At 42.3% G+C, this 20,748-nt stretch overlaps 1 protein-coding gene across 1 annotated transcript in view; it reads left to right on the top strand.

Moving 5' to 3' along the window:
* LOC141058202 (mucin-5B-like) overlaps positions 1–20,748 on the top strand; it is a 240,773-nt gene that overhangs the window by 170,785 nt on the left and 49,240 nt on the right. The window contains exon 29 of the mRNA XM_073554349.1: positions 1,606–4,284. Coding sequence (XP_073410450.1) covers positions 1,606–4,284 — 2,679 coding nt within the window. The remainder of the gene's footprint in view (positions 1–1,605; positions 4,285–20,748) is intronic.

Raw genomic sequence — 20,748 nt, 5'->3', positions numbered from 1 at the left:
TATGATCACAGCCATGTAGTTTTGACTGAAATGCTGCAATTTTTCAGAAAAAAACATACCTTTAATAGTTGTCAGGGACTGAGATGCACAGGTGACTAGTTGTGGCAGTTTCTTATGTGACAGTGACAAGTCGGCCAAAGACTTGTCAGTCACTGTCAGTGGGCGGAGAGAAGGCTCTGGGCATCTGCCTGAATGACTAGTGCACAGAGTGATTTGGTTCCTGGCAGCTATTAAAAGTATGTTTGTCTCTGAAATGCTGAAGCAGTTCAGTCAAAAATACATGGTTGTGATGATATAGCCAGTGGCTCATACATACTGCCCATGATTTGGATAGCATGTACCACCTGTCAGGTTCCCTTTAACATCTTTGGGAGTGTAGAAAAGCTCCCTGGACAAGACTGCATGAGGAAAATTTATGAAAAATTGAAAAGATAATGTGAATGGCAGACAAAGAGCTTAGAACAACTTCAGAAGAGATTAGAGGTGAAGTTCATATTCAAGGTGCATCAGTGTCAGATCGCACCTTCCATCGCTGTAGTGATCAAAGTGGACTTCGTGGAAGATGACTGAGAAGGAAACCACTGTTGAAAACAAATCATAAAAAGGAGAAAATGGAATTTGCCAAAATGCATACTGAAAATCAACAGAGATTTTAGGAAAATGTCCTTTTGAAAGATGAGGCAAACCAGGAGCACCTCAAGTCAGCTCTATGTTCAAAAATGCAAATATAAAGCATTTCAAGAGAAGAACAGTGTACCTACTGAGAAACAAGGAGAAGGCTCAGTTACGTTTGGGGTTGCATTGCTGCATCTGGCAAAGGGGGTCTTGAATTTGTGCAAAGCATAATAAAATATCAAAATTATAATAAAAGCTATAATGGAGCAAAGTGTGCTGCCCAGTGTCAAAAAGATTGGTCTGAGTCACAGGTCATGGGTACTTCAACAAGATAAGAACCATCCTAGAATGGCTAAGAGTAAAGCATTGGACTATTCTAAAGTGGAATTCTATTAGCCCTCATATAAATCCTAAAAATATCTGTGGAAGGATTTGAAACCCGCAGTTTGGGAGAAGGTGCCTTCCCACCTGAGATAGCTAGAGCAATTTTTTTCTCATGAAGAGTTGGCCGAAATACCTGGAAACAGGTGCAGAAGACTCATTAAGAGACAGCGAAATTGATATATTTTTAGCATAAAAAATGTGCAACAAATTATTAAATTAAAGGTAATATTTTTTCGTCAACACCAATTTCATTAGTTTGTAATTTTTGTTCTTTTTCTGTGGTACCACAGTTCAAAAGCAATGTCTTATTTTCATTAGTTTTTATTCAGTAAATTTAAAATTACATTTGGCAGATTCATATTATTTCGGTTACCGTTATGGGTAAATCTCAATTTAACAAAAGGCTATCTGCAATTTTTTACACATGTGTAAGTTTAGAAAATGATAATATGGGACGGAAATAGGAATCATAAAACGATTATAAGCATTGCTTATTAACTATCTGTGGATAAGGTAAGATATACTGTACAGAGTAAGACAGGATGTTTAAAATCTAAAAAAAAAAAAAAATATACAAAAAATAATAATGATGTTTATTTTTTTAAGCTTGTCAATGCATACATGATAACAAGTTATACAACTATGAGGACACCATTCCATATTCCAATAAGGAGGACAGCAAATGCCACCATATGAAATGTGATGCAGATGGAAAAACTGTCGAAATCAATAACTGTCCAATAGAACCTGCACCACTTCCACTTGATTTCACATTTTCTACAACTTCAACGCAAGGAACAAAATCGTCAACCACAGCCACATCACCACCAATTACCCACATGAGAATATCATCCACTCTCAGTCCAAGTACACCTAAAACAGTTACAACTACCACAACAGTCAGTAATCCTACTATAAGCACAGCTACATTTTCTACTTCTACTCAAGGAACAACATCTAATTTACCAACAAGAACGACACAAAGTACTTTAAGCAAAGCAACATTTTCTACAACTTCAACGCAAGGAACAAAATTGTCAACCACAGCCACATCACCACCAATTACCCACATGAGAACATTATCCACTCACGGTCCAAGTACACCTAAAACAGTTACAACTATCACAACAGTCAGTAATCCTACTTTAAGCACAGCTACATTTTCTAGTTCTACTCAAGGAACAACATCTAATTTACCAACAAGAACGACACAAAGTACTTTAAGCAAAGCAACATTTTCTACAACTTCAACGCAAGGAACAAAATTGTCAACCACAGCCACATCACCACCAATTACCCACATGAGAACATTATCCACTCACGGTCAAGGTACATCAAGAAAAGTTGCAACTACCACAACAGTCAGCAATCCTACTTTAAGTACATCTACATTTTCTGCTTCTACTCAAGGAAAAACATCTAATTTACCAACAAGAACGACACAAAGTACTTTAAGCAAAGCAACATTTTCTACAACTCCAACGCAAGGAACAAAATTGTCAACCACAGCCACATCACCACCAATTACCCACATGAGAATATTATCCACTCACGGTCCAAGTACACCTAAAACAGTTACAACTATCACAACAGTCAGTAATCCTACTTTAAGCACAGCTACATTTTCTAGTTCTACTCAAGGAACAACATCTAATTTACCAACAAGAATGACACAAAGTACTTTAAGCAAAGCAACATTTTCTACAACTTCAACGCAAGGAACAAAATTGTCAACCACAGCCACATCACCACCAATTACCCACATGAGAACATCATCCACTCACGGTCAAGGTACATCAAGAAAAGTTGCAACTACCACAACAGTCAGTAATCCTACTTTAAGTACATCTACATTTTCTGCTTCTACTCAAGGAAAAACATCTAATTTACCAACAAGAATGACACAAAGTACTTTAAGCAAAGCAACATTTTCTACAACTTCAACACAAGGAACAAAATTGTCAACCACAGCCACATCACCACCAATTACCCACATGAGAATATTATCCACTCACGGTCCAAGTTCACCTAAAACAGTTACAACTATCACAACAGTCAGTAATCCTACTTTAAGCACAGCTACATTTTCTAGTTCTACTCAAGGAACAACATCTAATTTACCAACAAGAACGACACAAAGTACTTTAAGCAAAGCAACATTTTCTACAACTTCAACGCAAGGAACAAAATTGTCAACCATAGCCACATCACCACCAATTACCCACATGAGAATATTATCCACTCACGGTCCAAGTACACCTAAAACAGTTACAACTATCACAACAGTCAGTAATCCTACTTTAAGCACAGCTACATTTTCTACTTCTACTCAAGGAACAACATCTAATTTACCAACAAGAATGACACAAAGTACTTTAAGCAAAGCAACATTTTCTACAACTTCAACGCAAGGAACAAAATTGTCAACCACAGCCACATCACCACCAATTACCCACATGAGAACATCATCCACTCACGGTCAAGGTACATCAAGAAAATTTGCAACTACCACAACAGTCAGTAATCCTACTTTAAGTACAGCTACATTTTCTACTTCTACTCAAGGAACAACATCTAATTTACCAACAAGAGCGACACAAAGTACTTTAAGCAAAGCAACATTTTCAACAACTTCAACGCAAGGAACAAAATCGTCAACCACAGCCACATCATCACCAACTACCCACATGAGAACATCATCCACTCATGGTCCAAGTAAATCAAGAAAAGTTACAACTACCACAATAGTCAGTAATCCTACTTTAAGCACAGCTGCATTTTCTGCTTCTACTCAAGGAGCAACATCTAATTTACCAACAACAAAGACAACACAAGGTGCAAGTACTCCTGTATGCTACTGGACAGAGTGGATTGATGTAAATCATCCAAGATCTGGTATTAATGGAAGAGATGAAGAGACCTTTGAATTAGCCCAGGCTAATGGAATACATGTCTGCAAAGCCAAAGAGTTTATTAAACAAATAAAATGTAGATCTACCTCATATCCAGACATTGCCATTGAAATGCTTCCTCAAAAAGTCACTTGTAATATAGAAAAAGGGTTGCTTTGTAGAAACCTAGATAATCCTGGGCCAAGAAATATGTGCTTTAATTATGCATTAAAACTCTACTGTTGTGATTACATATGGAACACTACAGTAACATCACCACCATTCATCCACCTGGGTACATCATCTAGATATGCGACTCCCCTCTCAACAATAGAAACCACCAGTTCAAAACCATCTCCATCAAGCAGCCAAACATCGACAACCTCTTTCACAGGTATGTTTTCTTGTTTATAATTCTATATAATAGCAAGGCCCATATTTCTTTTATTTTCTCTTTACATTTCAATATTCCTGTTTTTCATGAATATATCAAGACTTTTTTGGGGGCAAAAAGTCTATTTCCAGAATTTGAAGGACTTACCGTATATATTCGAATATAAGTCGAGATTTTCAGCCCAAAAAATTGGGCTGAAAGTCCCCCTCTCGTCTTATATTCGAGTCATATACAAAGGGGGTCAGAGGGGGAGGGGGGGCGGGGGTGTCAGGTCATACTTACCCGTCCTGACGCTGTCTCTTGAGCCCCCAGCTTCTCCCCGTGCTCTCTCTTCCTGCCTTCAGCGGTCACGTGGTGCCGCTCATTAAAACTCATGAATATGCGCATATTAATGAGCGGTATCACAAGACCGCTGAATGCAGGTAGAGAGAGCGCGGAGAAGCTGGGGACTCAAGCGACAGCGTCAGGACGGGTAAGTATAGCGATACTCACATGTCATGCGTCCATGGCTGCTTGCTGCTGTCTGTCATCGGTCAGTGACTTCCGACAGCAGAGGGCGCGGTGACGTGGTTAGTACGCGCCTCGCCCCCTGCAGTCTGAACGTCACTGACTGATGACGTGCAGATAGCGGTGAGCAGCCATGGACGCAGGACAGGTGAGAATCTGACACCCAGCGACGGAGAGGTGAGTATGTCATTTTTTTTATTTTTACATGCAGCAGCAGCATGGGGGCAGCATATGAGGGAACAATCTATGGAGCTATTTGTGGGGGCAGCATATGAGGGAACAATCTATGGAGCTATTTATGGGGGCAGCATATGAGGGAACAATCTATGGAGCTTCTTGTGGGGCAGCATATGGGGGAACAATCTATGGAGCTTCTTCTGAGGACACCATATGGGGGAATAATCTATGGAGCATTTCCCACCCTAGACTTATACTCGAGTCAATAAGTTCTCCCAGTTTTTTGTGGCAAAATTAGGGGGGTCGACTTATACTCGGATCGACTTATACTCGAGTATATACGGTATTTACACCGTATTATATAAAGAACAAATTTAAACATTTGTTGATTCGTAGGCGCTGCTCGATTTTCTTAGAGAATAGAATAGAGAATAGAAAATTTAGAGGAGTATTAGTTGTTGGTGGAAATGTGGCTCATCAGATACAACTTCAGGTATTTGTTAAATGTAAAAAATACCTGTCCTATGACAGATTCTATTTCATAAAAGTTGTTAGTTCATTTGTTCAGTATACATTGTATTTATATTTGGTGATATTTTAGCAGTTTAGTGACCTGACCTGAAAGTGCCTAACTAATATTGTTTTTTTTTTTTATTATTATTATATCTTAGGAATTTGCTAGCTAAAACTTTTTTCTTTTACTCGTATGTGGTTGTGTAAGGTTTTATTTAATGCATTAAATTTTGCAATTTTTTTCAGCTACATAAAAAGTTCTTTGTAGGTTTTATTTAAGAGAAAATGTCAATGAAAAAATTAAAAATAGAAATGATTGTAAGGTTTTTATACTGTGCATTTTTTAGGCTAAATAACTAATTGGATTTTGTGGTAAGCAAATCAGTTGCCGACCCCGAAAAAGCGATAATTTGTTTTATCTTAGTCTAGATGCCATTACTATATCTTGTTAAAAATAGTACACCTGTTTTATTTCACTAATTAAAGGGATCATTTTTGGATAGCTTGTGTAAAAGCTATTCTACTTCCTTTAAAAAAGTGATAGGCTATTGATACTACTCAAACAAGGAAAATATTTTGCACCCAAAATGCTCCATTTTTTCCGTTTGCACCTTCTGTGTATAAACAACAGCAAGGCATGCATCTGCCCCAGAAAAGATATTTTGGGATTGTGTAAACAATATTAGTAGTCTGAAAAGTCTGAAACTGCATTGTGTGCTTAAATAATCTGCTACGTACCTCTGCTTACTGTCTGCTTTTCCTTAGTCAGATAGGTTAATGTCACTTGGACATTAAAAAGGTTGTGTTTGCATAACAGAGCTCAAAACAGGTTCAATATACACCAGAAGCATAGCTCTGGGTGTAGATCGGGTGGGGTTGAAACATATGAGTTGGCCTTTAACCAGATAACCCTGATTACCTCTACAGCGGCGCAGCCTAATGGTGGGTATAGAGGAACCTCATCAGATGACTGCACCGTTACTGAAAATAAATTTTCATGCATAGTCCAACACTAATAATACTGCGATATAGTGACCATATAGTGGTAGATATCAGACCTGCAGAACATGTAAAAGATTACAGCACAGTAGATGGTGACTTACACCTGACGTTCTTTATGATGGAGTCGTTCACTTTTCCAGTCTTTTCCATCTTGCACAGACCAACAAGACAACTTTTCCAGCAACAATTCATCTGCAGAGATTACAACAAAGACACAATTGACGTCTCACCATTTCAGGCACCGTCCCCATCTATTCCCAACCTGCACAAACTCCTTATCCTGCTAATACTTGAATGCTGATCCGCTACTGCTGTATGTGTCCCCATTACTGCACCTGCTGTGCAGTACAAAAGCAGGGTTTCTCTTACTGCCCCATATAATACCCCCCACCGTGCCCCTTCCAAAATAATATGCCCTCTAGATGGTAAAATTGTTCCCTAGAAAATATGAATGACTTGTACAAGTGTCTTAGAAAACAGGGTCCATATTTTGCCTCTAGAATGCAATAATGCCCCATGTGCACCTTTGACGGTTTCAATACTTTGAATGCTGCTATAACAATAATACTTAAGTCTCCACTTAATGTTTAATTATATCCCCCTAAGTACCCCCAGGTACAGCTCCTGTATACACAGTATGATGCAACAACTGCTCCTCTATACAAAGTACACAGTATAATGCCCCCACAGCATTCTATACACAGTATAATTCCTCCTCTGCTCCCTAAAAGTCATCAAGTCTCCAAAATTTAATTACATAGGTCTGCAAGGGTAAAATTTTTTGAAAAGTAAGAGGTCATTTTTATATATATTTTCAGTCCCTGAACTCAATAAAAATATTGAAAAAATCCATCACTTACAAATTTTCACAAATACCTTTTCTTGCACCATACTTTGACCCCTTCGCGTGACCTTTGGTGGATGATTTTGGTGCCATTTAGTGATGAGCGAGTATACTCGTTACTCGGGAGGTCTTCGAGTATTTTGGCGTGCTCAGAGAATTAGTTTTCGTCGCCTCAGTTGCATGATTTGCGACTGCTAGACAGCTTGAATACATGTGTGGAATGCCTGTTTGTTAGGGAATTCCCATTTGTATTCAGCCTGTTTACAAGTAACAAATCATGCAGATGAGACGACAAAAACTAAATCTCATCTGAGATTACCTGAGCATGCTCGGGGAGACCTGAGCAACGATGCTACTCGCCCATCACTAGTGCCATTAGATTGGCTAAAAATTAATGGACGCTGTGCTGTGATTGACTGATGTGCGCAGAGAAGATTTTCTTAACCTAGCTCCCAAAGAGTGCGGTGGTGTCCATAGCATCCAATTATAGCTTATCTTCTATTTTACCCAAAGCAGTAAGAAATGATTGCTGCGCTGTGATTGGTTGTTATGGGCAAAAAAGACAGATTTTTTTTTAGTCACAGTTCATAACTGGGTGGAGGTGTCCATAGCAACCAATCAGAGCACTGCTTTCATTTTACCTCAGCAGTATAAGAACTGAAAGCTGGCCGGTGATTGTTTGCTGCGAGGAGCAAAGCCAGATTTTCTTTTAGACAGAGTCATAGGAGTGTGGCGGTGCGCTTGACACGATTCCTTTCAGTAATTAGTGGTTGTGATGGATCACGCTCCTGTTTCAAACATTATGATCGAAATGGATACAAGGGGATGTCTTAATTTACTCGACAATTTTTGCTACATTTTTTTTTTTTTTGTAATGAAGAAACAATGAAGGAACATTACAGACTTTGTTAGAAAAGTGAATTAGGTGTACTTTTGTGTAAAACTAGGTGACTAGGACAAGTCAAGGGCTCCCCATGTAGTGTGTTCTGTTTGTGCAGAAGATATAGCTCCATACCCGGCGCCCTTGCATGGTGTCTCCTTTTCCCTCCATGCAGGGATGCTGGCTTACACACTGCCCTGGCCTGCGGTTTGGTCCCCATTGTGCTGCCTCCCCCTCCTCTGTGCACGCCGCAGTGTGTCGTCCCAGCAGCATGCATCCTCTCCCCAATTCTTAAAGGGGCAGCACAAACATGGTAAATGCTCCCAGCAACTGCTTTAAGGCATTTAGTTAAATGTGTGTTCAACTGTATGTTGCCAGGTCCCCCATCCCTAGTCTGTTAGTATCCTGTATCCAGTAACCTGTGTTCCCGTTAGTCTGCCATAATTAATCCTTGTTTCCTGTGACCGCTTTGGGGGTGTCCTAATCCAGAAACCGCGTCTGCAGTACTTGTACCCATTGGCCACTTTGGCAGTACCTGTCTATCACCCTGGTGGCTCAATACCCAGGACAAAACTGTGATCCTGCCTCAGTGGCCATCCTGTCCACACATTATGAACTTGTCACAAGTGGCCGTCCTGTCAATATTTGTTCCAAGAGGCCGTCCTGTCAGAACTTGTCCCAAGTGGTCTTACTGCTTAATCTGAGAATCTGGAGAATCTGAAGTAATGTCTTTGCCCTATGGAGCAGCTATGGATGGACGTTGCCCTGGAGTTGAACCTAGCAACTACCTGCTGCATAAGTCTGACTTCAGCACTAGAGGCTCCAGCAAATACCAAGGTAGCTGCTTAGTCTTGCTGCTCCATGGTACAGTGGGTCCACGACTCACATGTATCACCTAGGAACATAACAGAATACCTATGACAGCGATCTAAAGGGAAGAAAGAGAGCTTTTGTTTTGGTGTGCCTATGATCTAGAGGGAACCACAAAATCATAGTGATGACTGCTACTTTTTGCTACTTTTGTACATGCAAAGTGGAGGGATCCAACCATAAAAATAAGAGGAAGATTATATACAGGGATCTCCTGTCAGCGATTTGCCCTGTGCCTCATGGTCCATGAATACCTATCCTTTCACCTCCGGAGAAGCTTGAGGATACACCTGATTCAGAAGATTCAGAACATGAAAAGCAGGATTATGACAAAGACTTTCATGCTAGTCCGACGACCCACAGCTTTTTTCACAGCTCAAATTAAATGATTCAGTCAGGAACTAGGACCTTCCTAAAATTCAGCAGACCTGTTAGGCTCTAGAGTCTACACTAAAGAAAAAGAGTCTTCTAGCTATTGGTACCTGTTTTTCATGGTACAGAAGCAGAGAAAATGCATTTCTTACATACTTTTCTCAAGACAGTATTCTAGTATATTGCAGTGATGTTCCTGGACTGACAGAAAAATGTAACATTGAGGGAAATGTGAGCAAGTGGAGACTCTTTATTGATTCATCCAAAAAAGTCTGAAAGCAGTGCTATTGCCAGTGGCAGCAAATATTCTTTAGTACCTGTAGAGCATTATGTGGGCTTGAAGGATAGCTATGAGAGTTTAGACTTTATTTTCAAAAAACTTAACTACGAGAAACAAGGATGGTCAATATGTGGTGATCTGAAAATTCTCTCTTTGCTCCTTGGGAAGCAAAGAGGCTACACAAAGTACAAATGCTTTATGTGTAAACGGGACAGCAGGGATAGGACTCATTACTGGAGCCAAAAACGTTGACCAATGAGAATATTTTTTCAACCTGGTCTCAAGAACATTTTCTTTGAAAGTTTAGTTGATTTGACTAAAGTTCTCCTGCCACCAATCCACATTTAGCTTGGACAGATGAAGCAGTTTCTGAAAGATTTACCAAAAAAAATAGAGACTTTTTAGTACCTGTGTAGCAAATTTCAAAGCAAAATGGATATTTGGAAACTCGTGGCACCAAAATTGAAGCACAACAATTTGTAGATGAGCTAAATAAAAATCATTAAGGAATAACGTTTACCTATTCCTTTTCCTAACATAGTATTGATTTTTTTAGACCTCAAAATAACAAAAGACAGTAAAGGAAATATTGCAACTTTGACACACTTCAAAAATGTTGATGTCAACAGCTATCTTGAATTATCTAGCAGTCACTTTATCAAATGGATCAAAAATGTTCCATATGGACAAATATTGGAGGATTAAGAAGAACTGTACTCTAGATAGATTTTTTGAATGAATCAAAGATATTGCAAAGGAGATTCCTTGAGGAAGGATACTCTAAAAATTTTGTTAGAGATGCGTTTAATCACACAAAAAAATCCCAAACAGTCCAAATGCTTTTCTAAAAAAACAACAAAATGAGAATTCTAATCTAAAACAACATTGGTACAGTGGGAAATGATAAGAAGATCAAATCTGAACCTGATGACGGCAAATTCAAACACAGCTTTATAACAACCTTCAAAAAGTCATTCAAATCAATCAGACCTGCTTTGTCCAGACATTGTTCCATTATTTAAAGTTACCCTTTACTGCCAAAATTTCCACCCCCCCTAATCCATGGGTAATCCATTTTTTTTCTATTCTTATTGTTTTTAAGGCATACATATACTTAACATAATTCACATTTATATACAAATAAACAATAAACAAATGTTTCTTTGCTGCTAATTTGACATACGTGACTTGTATAAATTATTGGCTTTAATTAGCTATTTATTGTTTTTTAGCTTTGTAGAAGTTTCTTCCTCTGCTATATAAGGGAGGTGGCTCACAAGTAACATACCTACCTGATGAAGGAGTCAACCAGATTTTGCATCGTATAAATTAATAAACACCCTTGTCTTCACTCAGGCAGTGCCCGGGAATCATTGCTCTTTTTTCTGTTTGATTTGAATATATTTTTTCACTAGTGTCACACTTAGTGGTTCATGTAGTTTACCCAGCAACCGCAAAGTTCATAAAAAAAATCACATTTATTTGTAGATTAAAGCATGAAAAAGTGAAGGTTAAAAAACAAGTCGACGCATTTTGAGCTACACTAGCTCTTAATCCTGACAACTAAAATGCAGTAGCTATGAAAATTTATAGCATAGAAAGTACTGTATAAACTCGTGTATAAGCCAACCAGAGTATAAGCCGACTCCCCTAATTTTGCCACAAAAAAACTGGGAAAACTTATTGACTCGCGTATAAGCCTAGGGTGGAAAATGCAGCAGCTACTGGTAAATTTCAAAAATAAAAATAGATACCAATAAAAGTAAAATTAATTGAGACATCAGTAGACTAAATGTTTTTTAATATCCATATTGAATCAGGAGCCCTATATAATGCTCCATACAGTTCATGATGGGACCCATAAGATGCTCCATACAAAATACACCCCATATAATGCTGCACAAAGGTTAATAATGCCCTCATAAAATGCCCCATAGAATAATATGCCCCACATGCTGCTCCATAAATGTTATAGCCCCATAAGATGCTCCAAAGAATATGCCCCACAAGATGCTCCATAGATTATTCCCCCATAAGATGCTCCATAAAATGCTCCATAGATTATGCCCCATATGATGCTTCATAGATTGTGCCCCAAAAAGATGCTCCATAGATAATGCCCCCATAAAATGCTCCATAGATTATGCCCTCATATGCTGCTCCATAGATAAAGCCCCCATATGCTGCCCCATAGATTATGCACCCATATGCTGCCCCATAGAATATGCCCCCATATGCTGCTCCATAGAATATGCCCACATATGCTGTCCCCATATGCTGCTCCATAGAATATGCCCCCATATGATGCCCCCATATGCAGCCAGCAGAGGGTGCAACGCGCACTAACCATGTCACCGTGCCCCTTGCTGCTTAAACGTCACTGACACAGGATGCAGCAGACAGCGGTGAGCAGCGATGGACCCCGGACAGGTGAATATTGGATATACTTACCCCCTCCTGGCGCGGTCTCTGCAGCCCCGCTTCTCCGACTCCCATGGTCTCCGGCAGCTTCTTCCTTCAGCGGTCATGTGGTACCGCTCATTAAACTCATAAATATGCATATATTCATGAGTTTAGTGAGCCGTACCACGTGAGCGCTGAAAGCAGGAAAGGAGACCGTGGAAGAAGCGGGGGCTGCAGAGACCACGCCAGGGGGGTTAGTGTGATCTCTGACACCCACGCTTCCCCTCCCCTACCGACCCCCAGGTATATGACTCGTGTATAAGCCGAGAGGGGGACTTTCAGCCCAAAAAAATGGGCTGACAATCTCGGCTTATACACGAGTATATACTGCAGATGTTGAATAGACAAGTCATGTGTGTTTGAATGTTAACCCTATGTATGCACAGGAGAAGAGAACAAAGGGAAGGGGAGGGAGAAAGGTGTAGGGAGGGGGAAGAGGGAGGAACAAAAACAAGAAAAAGGGAATAATAAGCAAATTGAAAAATTAATTGTTGGCTCAAAAATGTTTATTCCACAAAGAAAAATAATACCTTTGAGAAAATGTCTCTCTCTCTCTCTCTCTCTCTCTCTCTCTCTATATATATATATATATATATATATATATATATATACTGTATGTAGGTACAGAAAGTATTCAGACCCCTTTAAATTTTTCACTCTGTTTCATTGCAGCCATTTGTTAAATTCAAAAAAGTCCATTGTTTTTCTCATTAATGTACACTGTGCACCTCATCTTGACTGAAAAAAATTAGATAAATGAGATATAGAAATTTTTGCAACCAGTAGCTCCCAGGAGAAATACAGTTCATTTTCTCAAGGTAGCTGCACTTTCAGTAAGGAGGCTAGAAAATTTGCCTAAATATTCACCCTTGTGGTAGATCATCTCACTCAGCTACACATAGAAGGAGACACAGAAATGCTGTTTATTTAAATCTTCCACTGGTTTATTAAAGGTACCTCACATACCATTGTAGCGTTAGCAAAAAAAAAAACAGACCTTTCTGTCTTAACAGAAAAACAAAAACATAGCATATAGCACAGTCTGTGTTGCTGGATTCCGCCTGCTCAGGAATAAACAGCAAAAGCGTTCAGCTTTCCTAATCATGAAAACGACTCTGGAGTTTGCACCTTCAGATACACCCAATGCTGAATGAGCCAGAAGGCTGTGTATTTATCCTCTGGACTCCACTCACTCTTCAGTTGTTCACACAATCTAGCCTTAGACATAGCCAATTAACCCCAGTCAGCACTTAGTGTTCTGGAGCTTTTTCCTAGGTTCATATCACAGAAGCTATCAGCTGCAGTGAAACATATCTACCTTCCAGTATTTTACCAGTGACTTTGTCACATATCCCCCATCTGCGCAAAGCTGGAGGGTTTTGATACCTTCAGTCACCAAACAGGGACGTATAGACAGGGCATCTGCATTATCATGCAGATTTCCTGGCCTGTACTCCACATGAAAGTTAAAGTTCTGTAGCCCTACAAACCATCTAGTCACCTGGGCATTCTTCACCTACTTTCCATCATCTGTCTTAGGGGGTGCATGATCTGACACTAGTCTGAACTTCCAGCCTAATGGTTTAGAACCTCAGTGTGTCAATTGCCCATTTGATGGGCAAGCTTTATTTTATCACAATGATATAGTTTTTCTCACAGGAGGAGCGTTTCCTACTTAAATATAGGACTGGATGTTTCTCCCTATTTACTTCCTGAGACACCACAGCTCCCAACCCGACTTCTGAGGCATCCGTCCGGACCACAAATTCCCTACTGAATTTGAACAAGACTGGCTGTTTACATAGGGTGAGCTTCAGCTCTTGGAATGCCATCTCTGCTTCAGGAGACCAATTGGCCATCAACGTCTTTGTGCCCTTAACACAGTCAGTTAAGGGAACAACTTTCATAGCAAAATTCTAAATAAACTACCCCTAGTATCCCACCATTCCCAGAAATGGAAATGCTTGTTTCCTGGATACTGGCTGCTGAAAATGTTGTATTACCTCTCCAGGTAAGTACCGGGAGAAGAGGTCATAGATGTATGTAGGGCATAGGTTGTAGATGGCTTTGTATGTCATGGTTAGGGTTTAGAACTGGATTCTTTGGGTAATGAGGAGCCAGTGCAGAGATTAACAGAAGGGGGGAGGCTGGGGAATAGCAGGGAGATAAGTGGATTAGTCAGGCAGCAGAATTTAGAATAGATTGGAGAGGTGTAGTAGAGGGGAGGCCACAGAGCAGGAGGTTGCAGTAGTCAGGGCGGGAGATTATGAGGACATGAATTTGGGTTTTTGCAGATTTTTGGTTAAGGAATGTATGGATCTGGGATATATTTTTGAGTTGAAGTCGGCAGGATGTGGCGAGGGCTTGGATATGTGGTTTAATGGAGAGATCAGAGTCAAGGATTACCCGAAGGCAGCGAGCTTGTGGGACTGGGGAGGATGGCAAGCCATTTTCCTTAATGGATAGGTCCATTGGGGGTTCAAGTGAGATGGGGAAAGATGATGAATTCTGTTTTGTCCATATTAAGTTTTAGAAATCTAGCAGAAAAGAAGGATGAAATAGCAGACAGACATTGTGGGATTCTGTTTTGTAGGGTGGTGATATCTAGTCCAGAGATGTAGATCTGTATGTCATCAGCATAGAGATGATACTGAAAGCCATGAGATTCTATGAGCTGTCCGAGGTCAAAGGTGTAAATGGAGAAGAGCAGGGGCCCTAGGACTGAATCTTGCAGGACTCCGACAGATAGGGGGCGAGGTGAGGAGGCGGTGTGTGAGTGGAAGACGCTGAATGTCAGGTCTGTTAGGTATGATGAGATCCAAGAGATGACAGGGTCTGTAGTAATAGGGAATGGTCCACTGTGTCAAAGGAAGAGGACAGGTCCAGGAGAAGGAGGATAGAGTAATGTTGCTTGGCTTTGGCGGTTAATAGGTCATTGGTGACTTTAGTTAGGGCAATTTCAGTGGAGTGATGTGGCCAGAAGCCCGATTATAAGCAGTTGAAGAGGGCGCAGGAAGAGAGGTGGGAGGACAATTCAAGATGCACGTGTTGTTCCAGTAGTTTTGAGACATAGGGGAGAAGTGATATATGGGGCGATAGCTAGTTACAGAGGATGAGTCAAGAGAGGGATTTTTGAGGATGGGTGTGGTTTAGGCATGTTTGAAGCATGAGGGGAAAACACAGGTTGTTAGTGATAGCTTGAAGAGATGGGTTAGGGTTGGGATGAAGACAGTGGTGAGGTTTGGAATGAAGTGGGATGGAATCGGGTCGAGTGCACAGGTGGTGAGATGTGATCTTGAGAGTAGAGTGGAGAGTCCATCTTCTGTGATGGTGGAGAAATTGGTTTTGGAGCAGGAGGGCTGTGCAGTTAGAAAGAGAGGTTGTGGTTGTGGGGGTTGTGGGCCAAAGCTTTCTCTGATGTTATCAATCTTCTGCTTAAAGAATGAGGCAAAGTCTTCAGCTGAGATGAGTGGAGAGGGAGATGGTGCTGGGGGACTGAGGAGAGAATTGAAAGTGTTGAATAGCTGTTTAAGGTTGTGAGACAGGGAGGATATGAGAGATGAGAAGTAGGTTTGTTTTGCTGCAGCGAGTGTGGCCTTCAAAGTAGTGAGGGACAGTTTGAATGCGATGAAGTGCTTGTTGAAGTGGGATCTTTTCCATCTCTGCTCAGCAACCCTGGAAGCCCGTCTTAGTTCTTTGGTCAGGCTGGTGTGCCAGGGTGGTCTGTTGATTTTGCAATCTTTGGTATGTGTGAGAGGGGCAACCGATTCCAGAGCTGCAGCTATTGTGGTGCTATATAAAGTGGCAGCAGTGTCCGCATTGTGTAAGGAACTTATGTCTGTAAGAGGAAGGAGGGATATAGACATGAAAATGAGCTATGTCTAGTACCCTATGCTATTAGGTTCCCAGTACTAACATCTGCTCTAATACGTCCCCTCTCAGTTTAGTGACCCGATACAGCAGACCCCCATTTAGTGCAAAATATGGAAATCTGGTGTCGGTCCCTGCCTCTTGGGCAACCCATTTTATCACAGTAACATTGTCCCATGCCCCTTTTTAACAAAAGGTCCTCTATTTGATCAGTCCCAAAATTTCCCAAGAAACCCCTAACTCAGGAATCTCAGCCTCATGGGTCATCATCTCATCCTCTTTGCCAGCAAGGACACACAGGGGGAACTTGTCCACCTCCAACTGCGATAGGGATTCTTCATGGTTGAGCCAGCTCCTATCTGAGTAACTTGGCTCCCTCGCTTTTCGTCATAAGTCCCAGAACAAACTAAAATCCCTCCCTGTTGTTACTGGGTGTAGCAGGCCTTTAACTACTCTGACCTCATGGTACTCAGTGCTACAGTTCATTTTTATAGACATTAGTTCTTGGCATCCCTGTAAATACAGTGGAAGCCCACGATTTTTCCAGGGATCAACTTGTGGGGGAGTGTGGCCTTTATCAGGGTCACAAAACTCGCCGAGTCCAAGAGTTCAGACATTGGTACCTCATTTATTGTCATGGGAAATGCTTGTGGCCCATCACCGGGCTGATAGTCCGCACTGCAGGCTGGATGGGCATAATACAAACAGCGCCTCCCCATGCTGCAGTCCATCAGTTTGGCAGACATAGGATAATGGATGGCTATGTGCCCTGGACCATGATATCTCCAACAAATTAAGTCCTTAGCAGCAGCCTTTGGTAACTCCTCAGCGACCCCTTGGAACCTCAGTCTCCTCCTAGTTATGGCTCCTTTACCCTTATTTTGAGAGTTAAGCTCCATTTGGGTACCCCAGTATGGTAAAGTATCACTGCCTTGTTTCCTTAAGGACTTCTAGACCACCTGGTACCCATCCACTTGGCCGCCCAGGTTGTCCACATTCTGGGGGTCTCCCTGGGCAACTAAGGTCTGCATTGACCTATGAAGGAAGTGAATAAATCTGTCCATAGCAACTTGCTTGATCATCTGTGCGGGGGTGGAGGATTCCGGCTGCACCCACTTCTGTACCAGATGTAGTAAGTCGAACATTTGAGAGGGGGTTTGTCACTAAAATATGCCCAGTGGTTGACCCTTTATGAGCTCACACACACAGTCACTCCAGAGCGTGCCAATATCTCAGTTTTTAATTTGGCATACTCCTGTGCATCCTGTAAGGCCAGGTCACAGGTCACAATAAGCCTTTTGAGGCTCACCAGTTAGATAGGGGGCAGCACCTACACCTGCTTTTCTGTCAGCAGTTTGTCCCTCTCTGCTTTTTTTATCACACAGCCAAAAATACCTCAATATCATCACCCTGGGTCATCTTTTGCATGGCTCGTCTTATGGCCTTTCAGATGTATGAGTCATCACCTGGACTTGAGGGAGGGGCGGTTATTCTGCTGTAGACACCCCTTGCCAGGAATTCCATCTTCCAATGATGCTGTTGGATCTGTTGCATCATGAATTTATTTGTCTCCTGCTGGGCTTGCTGCTGGAGCTGCTGCTGTTGCTAGTACTAATGATGCGGCTGTTGCTGGTGCTGCTGCTAGCTTTAGACCAGGTGCTTGATCAGCTCCTCCTAATTGTCTGACCACTGTTCCATCCCTGTAGCTGCCTTCACCCAGAACATGCAGTTTGTCCACAAGCATTACACTTGCTTTCTGGGGATCTGGCCCATACTTCTAGTACCAATTGTGGTATATCAGCTCACTTGGCTGCACATAGAGGTAAACATATTAATGCTATTTCTTTAAATCTTTAAATTGTAGGGTGAGCTTTTCATAGCTCCAACCCCGGGAAATTCCATGTTTTGTTTCCTCTCTCTTCCCTTCCTCCACACTACTCTAACCTCCTTACTCCTCCCCCCAGCCAGAAAAGGCAGTCACCCTACATACTAGGGGCTTGTGCGCCCCCTTCTGGTAAGGGATAAGCTTGTGTGTGGATGCATGGTTTACTTAGTGTAAGGAGCTCCAGATACTTCCAGACAATACTATCACCACCACCACCGGTTAGAGGGGTGATAGTATTATGGAAGCAAGAATGCAGGGGTGCCACATTTTATACAGCTGGCACCTACTTTAATGCTATGAGTAGAGTTGAGCGAAACGGGTCGAAAAATTTCAAAAGTCGCCGACTTTTGGTAAAGTCGGGTTTCATGAAATGAAACCCGAACCTAGGGTGAGGTCGGCCACGAGCTCGGCGACTTTAGCGCCAAAGTCGCGTTTCAAAAGTTTGTTTTCCACCCTTTTTCAGCCAATCAGGATCCACGGACACTGTGGGCAACGTGATGACATAGGCAGGGGTCACCACCATCTTTGAGAAGGGCATGCAAGTGATTAGCTTGCTTTGGGGGGCGTCACAGGGGGTATAAAAGGGCGTGCACGCCGACCGCCATGTTACTCATGCTGATCTCAGAATAGGGAGAGCTGCTGCTGCTGCTGGTTCTGTAGGGAGAGCATTAGGCAGGGAAGAAGACACCAAAAACTGCTTCTGCTGCTACCGATTTTGCCTGTACAACACACCAGTCACTATGTGTGCAGTGCAAGTGGAGGCTATATTTTGCTGGATCAGCTGTGTTGGTTGTTAGGCTGCCTTATAAGGCTTCCTGATAGCTGCATTGTTGTTTTCCCACTGCTCTGCAAACTGCTTTTTTAAAAGCAATCCAAATTTTTTTTTTGTCCTGGTGAGGTACTGAGCGTGCATTTTTTAACACCATACAGCGGAGCACGCTCCTCTCTCAGTACCGTGTAACGGCTGTTATCACGGCCACAGCTAAGCTATCTGTGTGTCACTCTGTAAGAATAAGTCTAGGACATGTTCCGTTCTTACAGACCTACACCTTCTAGTTTTGTCTGATTTTCAAACAGTTAAGTATATTTGCTGTTTGATCACATTCAAAACTATAGAGAGACATCGTGTGTCAGTCCGTATACTTAAAAAACACAGAACTTGACAATTTTATGGACAGCGGTGTACGTGCACGCTCCTCTCTCAGTACCGTGTAACGGCTGTTATCACGGCCACAGCGAAGCTATCTGTGTGTCACTCTGTAAGAATAAGTCGAGGACATGTTCCGTTCTTACAGACCTACACCTTCTAGTTTTGTCTGCTTTTCAAACAGTTAAGTATATTTGCTGTTTGATCACATTCAAAACTATAGAGAGACATCGTGTGTCAGTCCGTATACTTAAAAAACACGGAGCTTGACAATTTTACGGACACCGGACAGCCGTGAATGTGCACGCTCCTCTCTCAGTACCGTGTAACGGCTGTTATCACGGCCACAGCGAAGCTATCTGTGTGTCACTCTGTAAGAATAAGTCGAGGACATGTTCCGTTCTTACAGACCTACACTCTAGGGAGATTCCTATTCTGCCTAATTCTATATACACCTTGTAGTTTTTCATACACTAGCTGTAACAACCCTGCTGGCATCACTGCATGGCCTCCCATCCCCCGCACACCAACTTTCTGCTTCAAGCCATGCTGTGAATTCTGTCTGTTGCCAGCCCTGAGCTCCATGTGCTATGCCTCTTGTTTTCCTGCTTGCTCTCCATGTTTCCTGACTGTGTGTATAGGGGGGCGGCGCCTGAACTCTCTGGTTCTTATGCAGTCAGTGTGCACCTGTGTAGTATGTCCCTGACCAATCGCTTAGAGCCCTTGACTATTTAGTTTTCCACTCCCACTGACCTTTGCCTGTGCAAATGTCTAAACTCAGTTAGCTCCTTGCTGCTGAGCTAGCCAGGCCCTGTCCTATGTCTTGCATTCTCTGAAGGCTCTTACTGCGTATTTCTGTGTCTTGGTACCTTGCCTAGCATTTCTCTGTCCGCCTGCCAGGAGGCAGAATATCCTGGTCCTTGAGTCTTGTTCCCAGTGCCTTGTCTGTTCTCTGTCTGCCTGCCAGGAGGCAGAATATCCTTGTCCTTGTGTCTTTGTCCCTGTGCCTCTGTCTGAACTCAGTCTTACCTCTGTCTGTCAGTCTCCTTGTTTGTGGTTCCTTCTCTGCCGTGTCATTCCTTGTGTCCTCCCTGTCTGTGCATCTGCACCCTCGCAGCTTTATCTGTGCATCTGCACCCTCTCAGCTTTATCTGTGCATCTGCACCCTCGCAGCTTTATCTGTGCATCTGCACCCTCGCAGCTTTATCTGTGCATCTGCACCCTCGCAGCTTTATCTGTGCATCTGCACCCTCGCAGCTTTTTCTGTGCATCTGCACCCTCGCAGCTTTATCTGTGCATCTGCACCCTCACAGCTTTATCTGTGCATCTGCACCCTCGCAGCTTTATCTGTGCATCTACACCCTCGCAGCTCTGCCTGCTCGGCTCCCTAGCCGATCTGCCTGCTCGGCTCCCTAGCCGCTCTACCTGTCCGGCTCCCTGGGAGCCCAGCCTACTCCGCACTCCTGCGGCTCTGCCTACTCCGCACTCCTGCGGCTCCGCCTACCTGCACCTCCTGTGTGAACAGGTCCAAACCTGTTCCTTCATATTCCACTCCTTCCTGCCTATATCCATACCTGCACCTCCTGTGTGAACAGGTCCAAACCTGTTCTCTCATATACCACTCCTGCTAGCCCTGTGTCTCAAGCCGTCACCT

The sequence above is a fragment of the Dendrobates tinctorius genome, unplaced genomic scaffold (genome assembly GCF_039654945.1).
Source record: "Dendrobates tinctorius isolate UK_male_01 unplaced genomic scaffold, ASM3965494v1 ptg000211l, whole genome shotgun sequence".
NCBI classification, from domain to species: domain Eukaryota; kingdom Metazoa; phylum Chordata; class Amphibia; order Anura; family Dendrobatidae; genus Dendrobates; species Dendrobates tinctorius.
The sequence above is the reverse complement of the archived record's forward strand: the minus strand, read 5'-3'. Positions and strand labels throughout refer to the sequence as shown.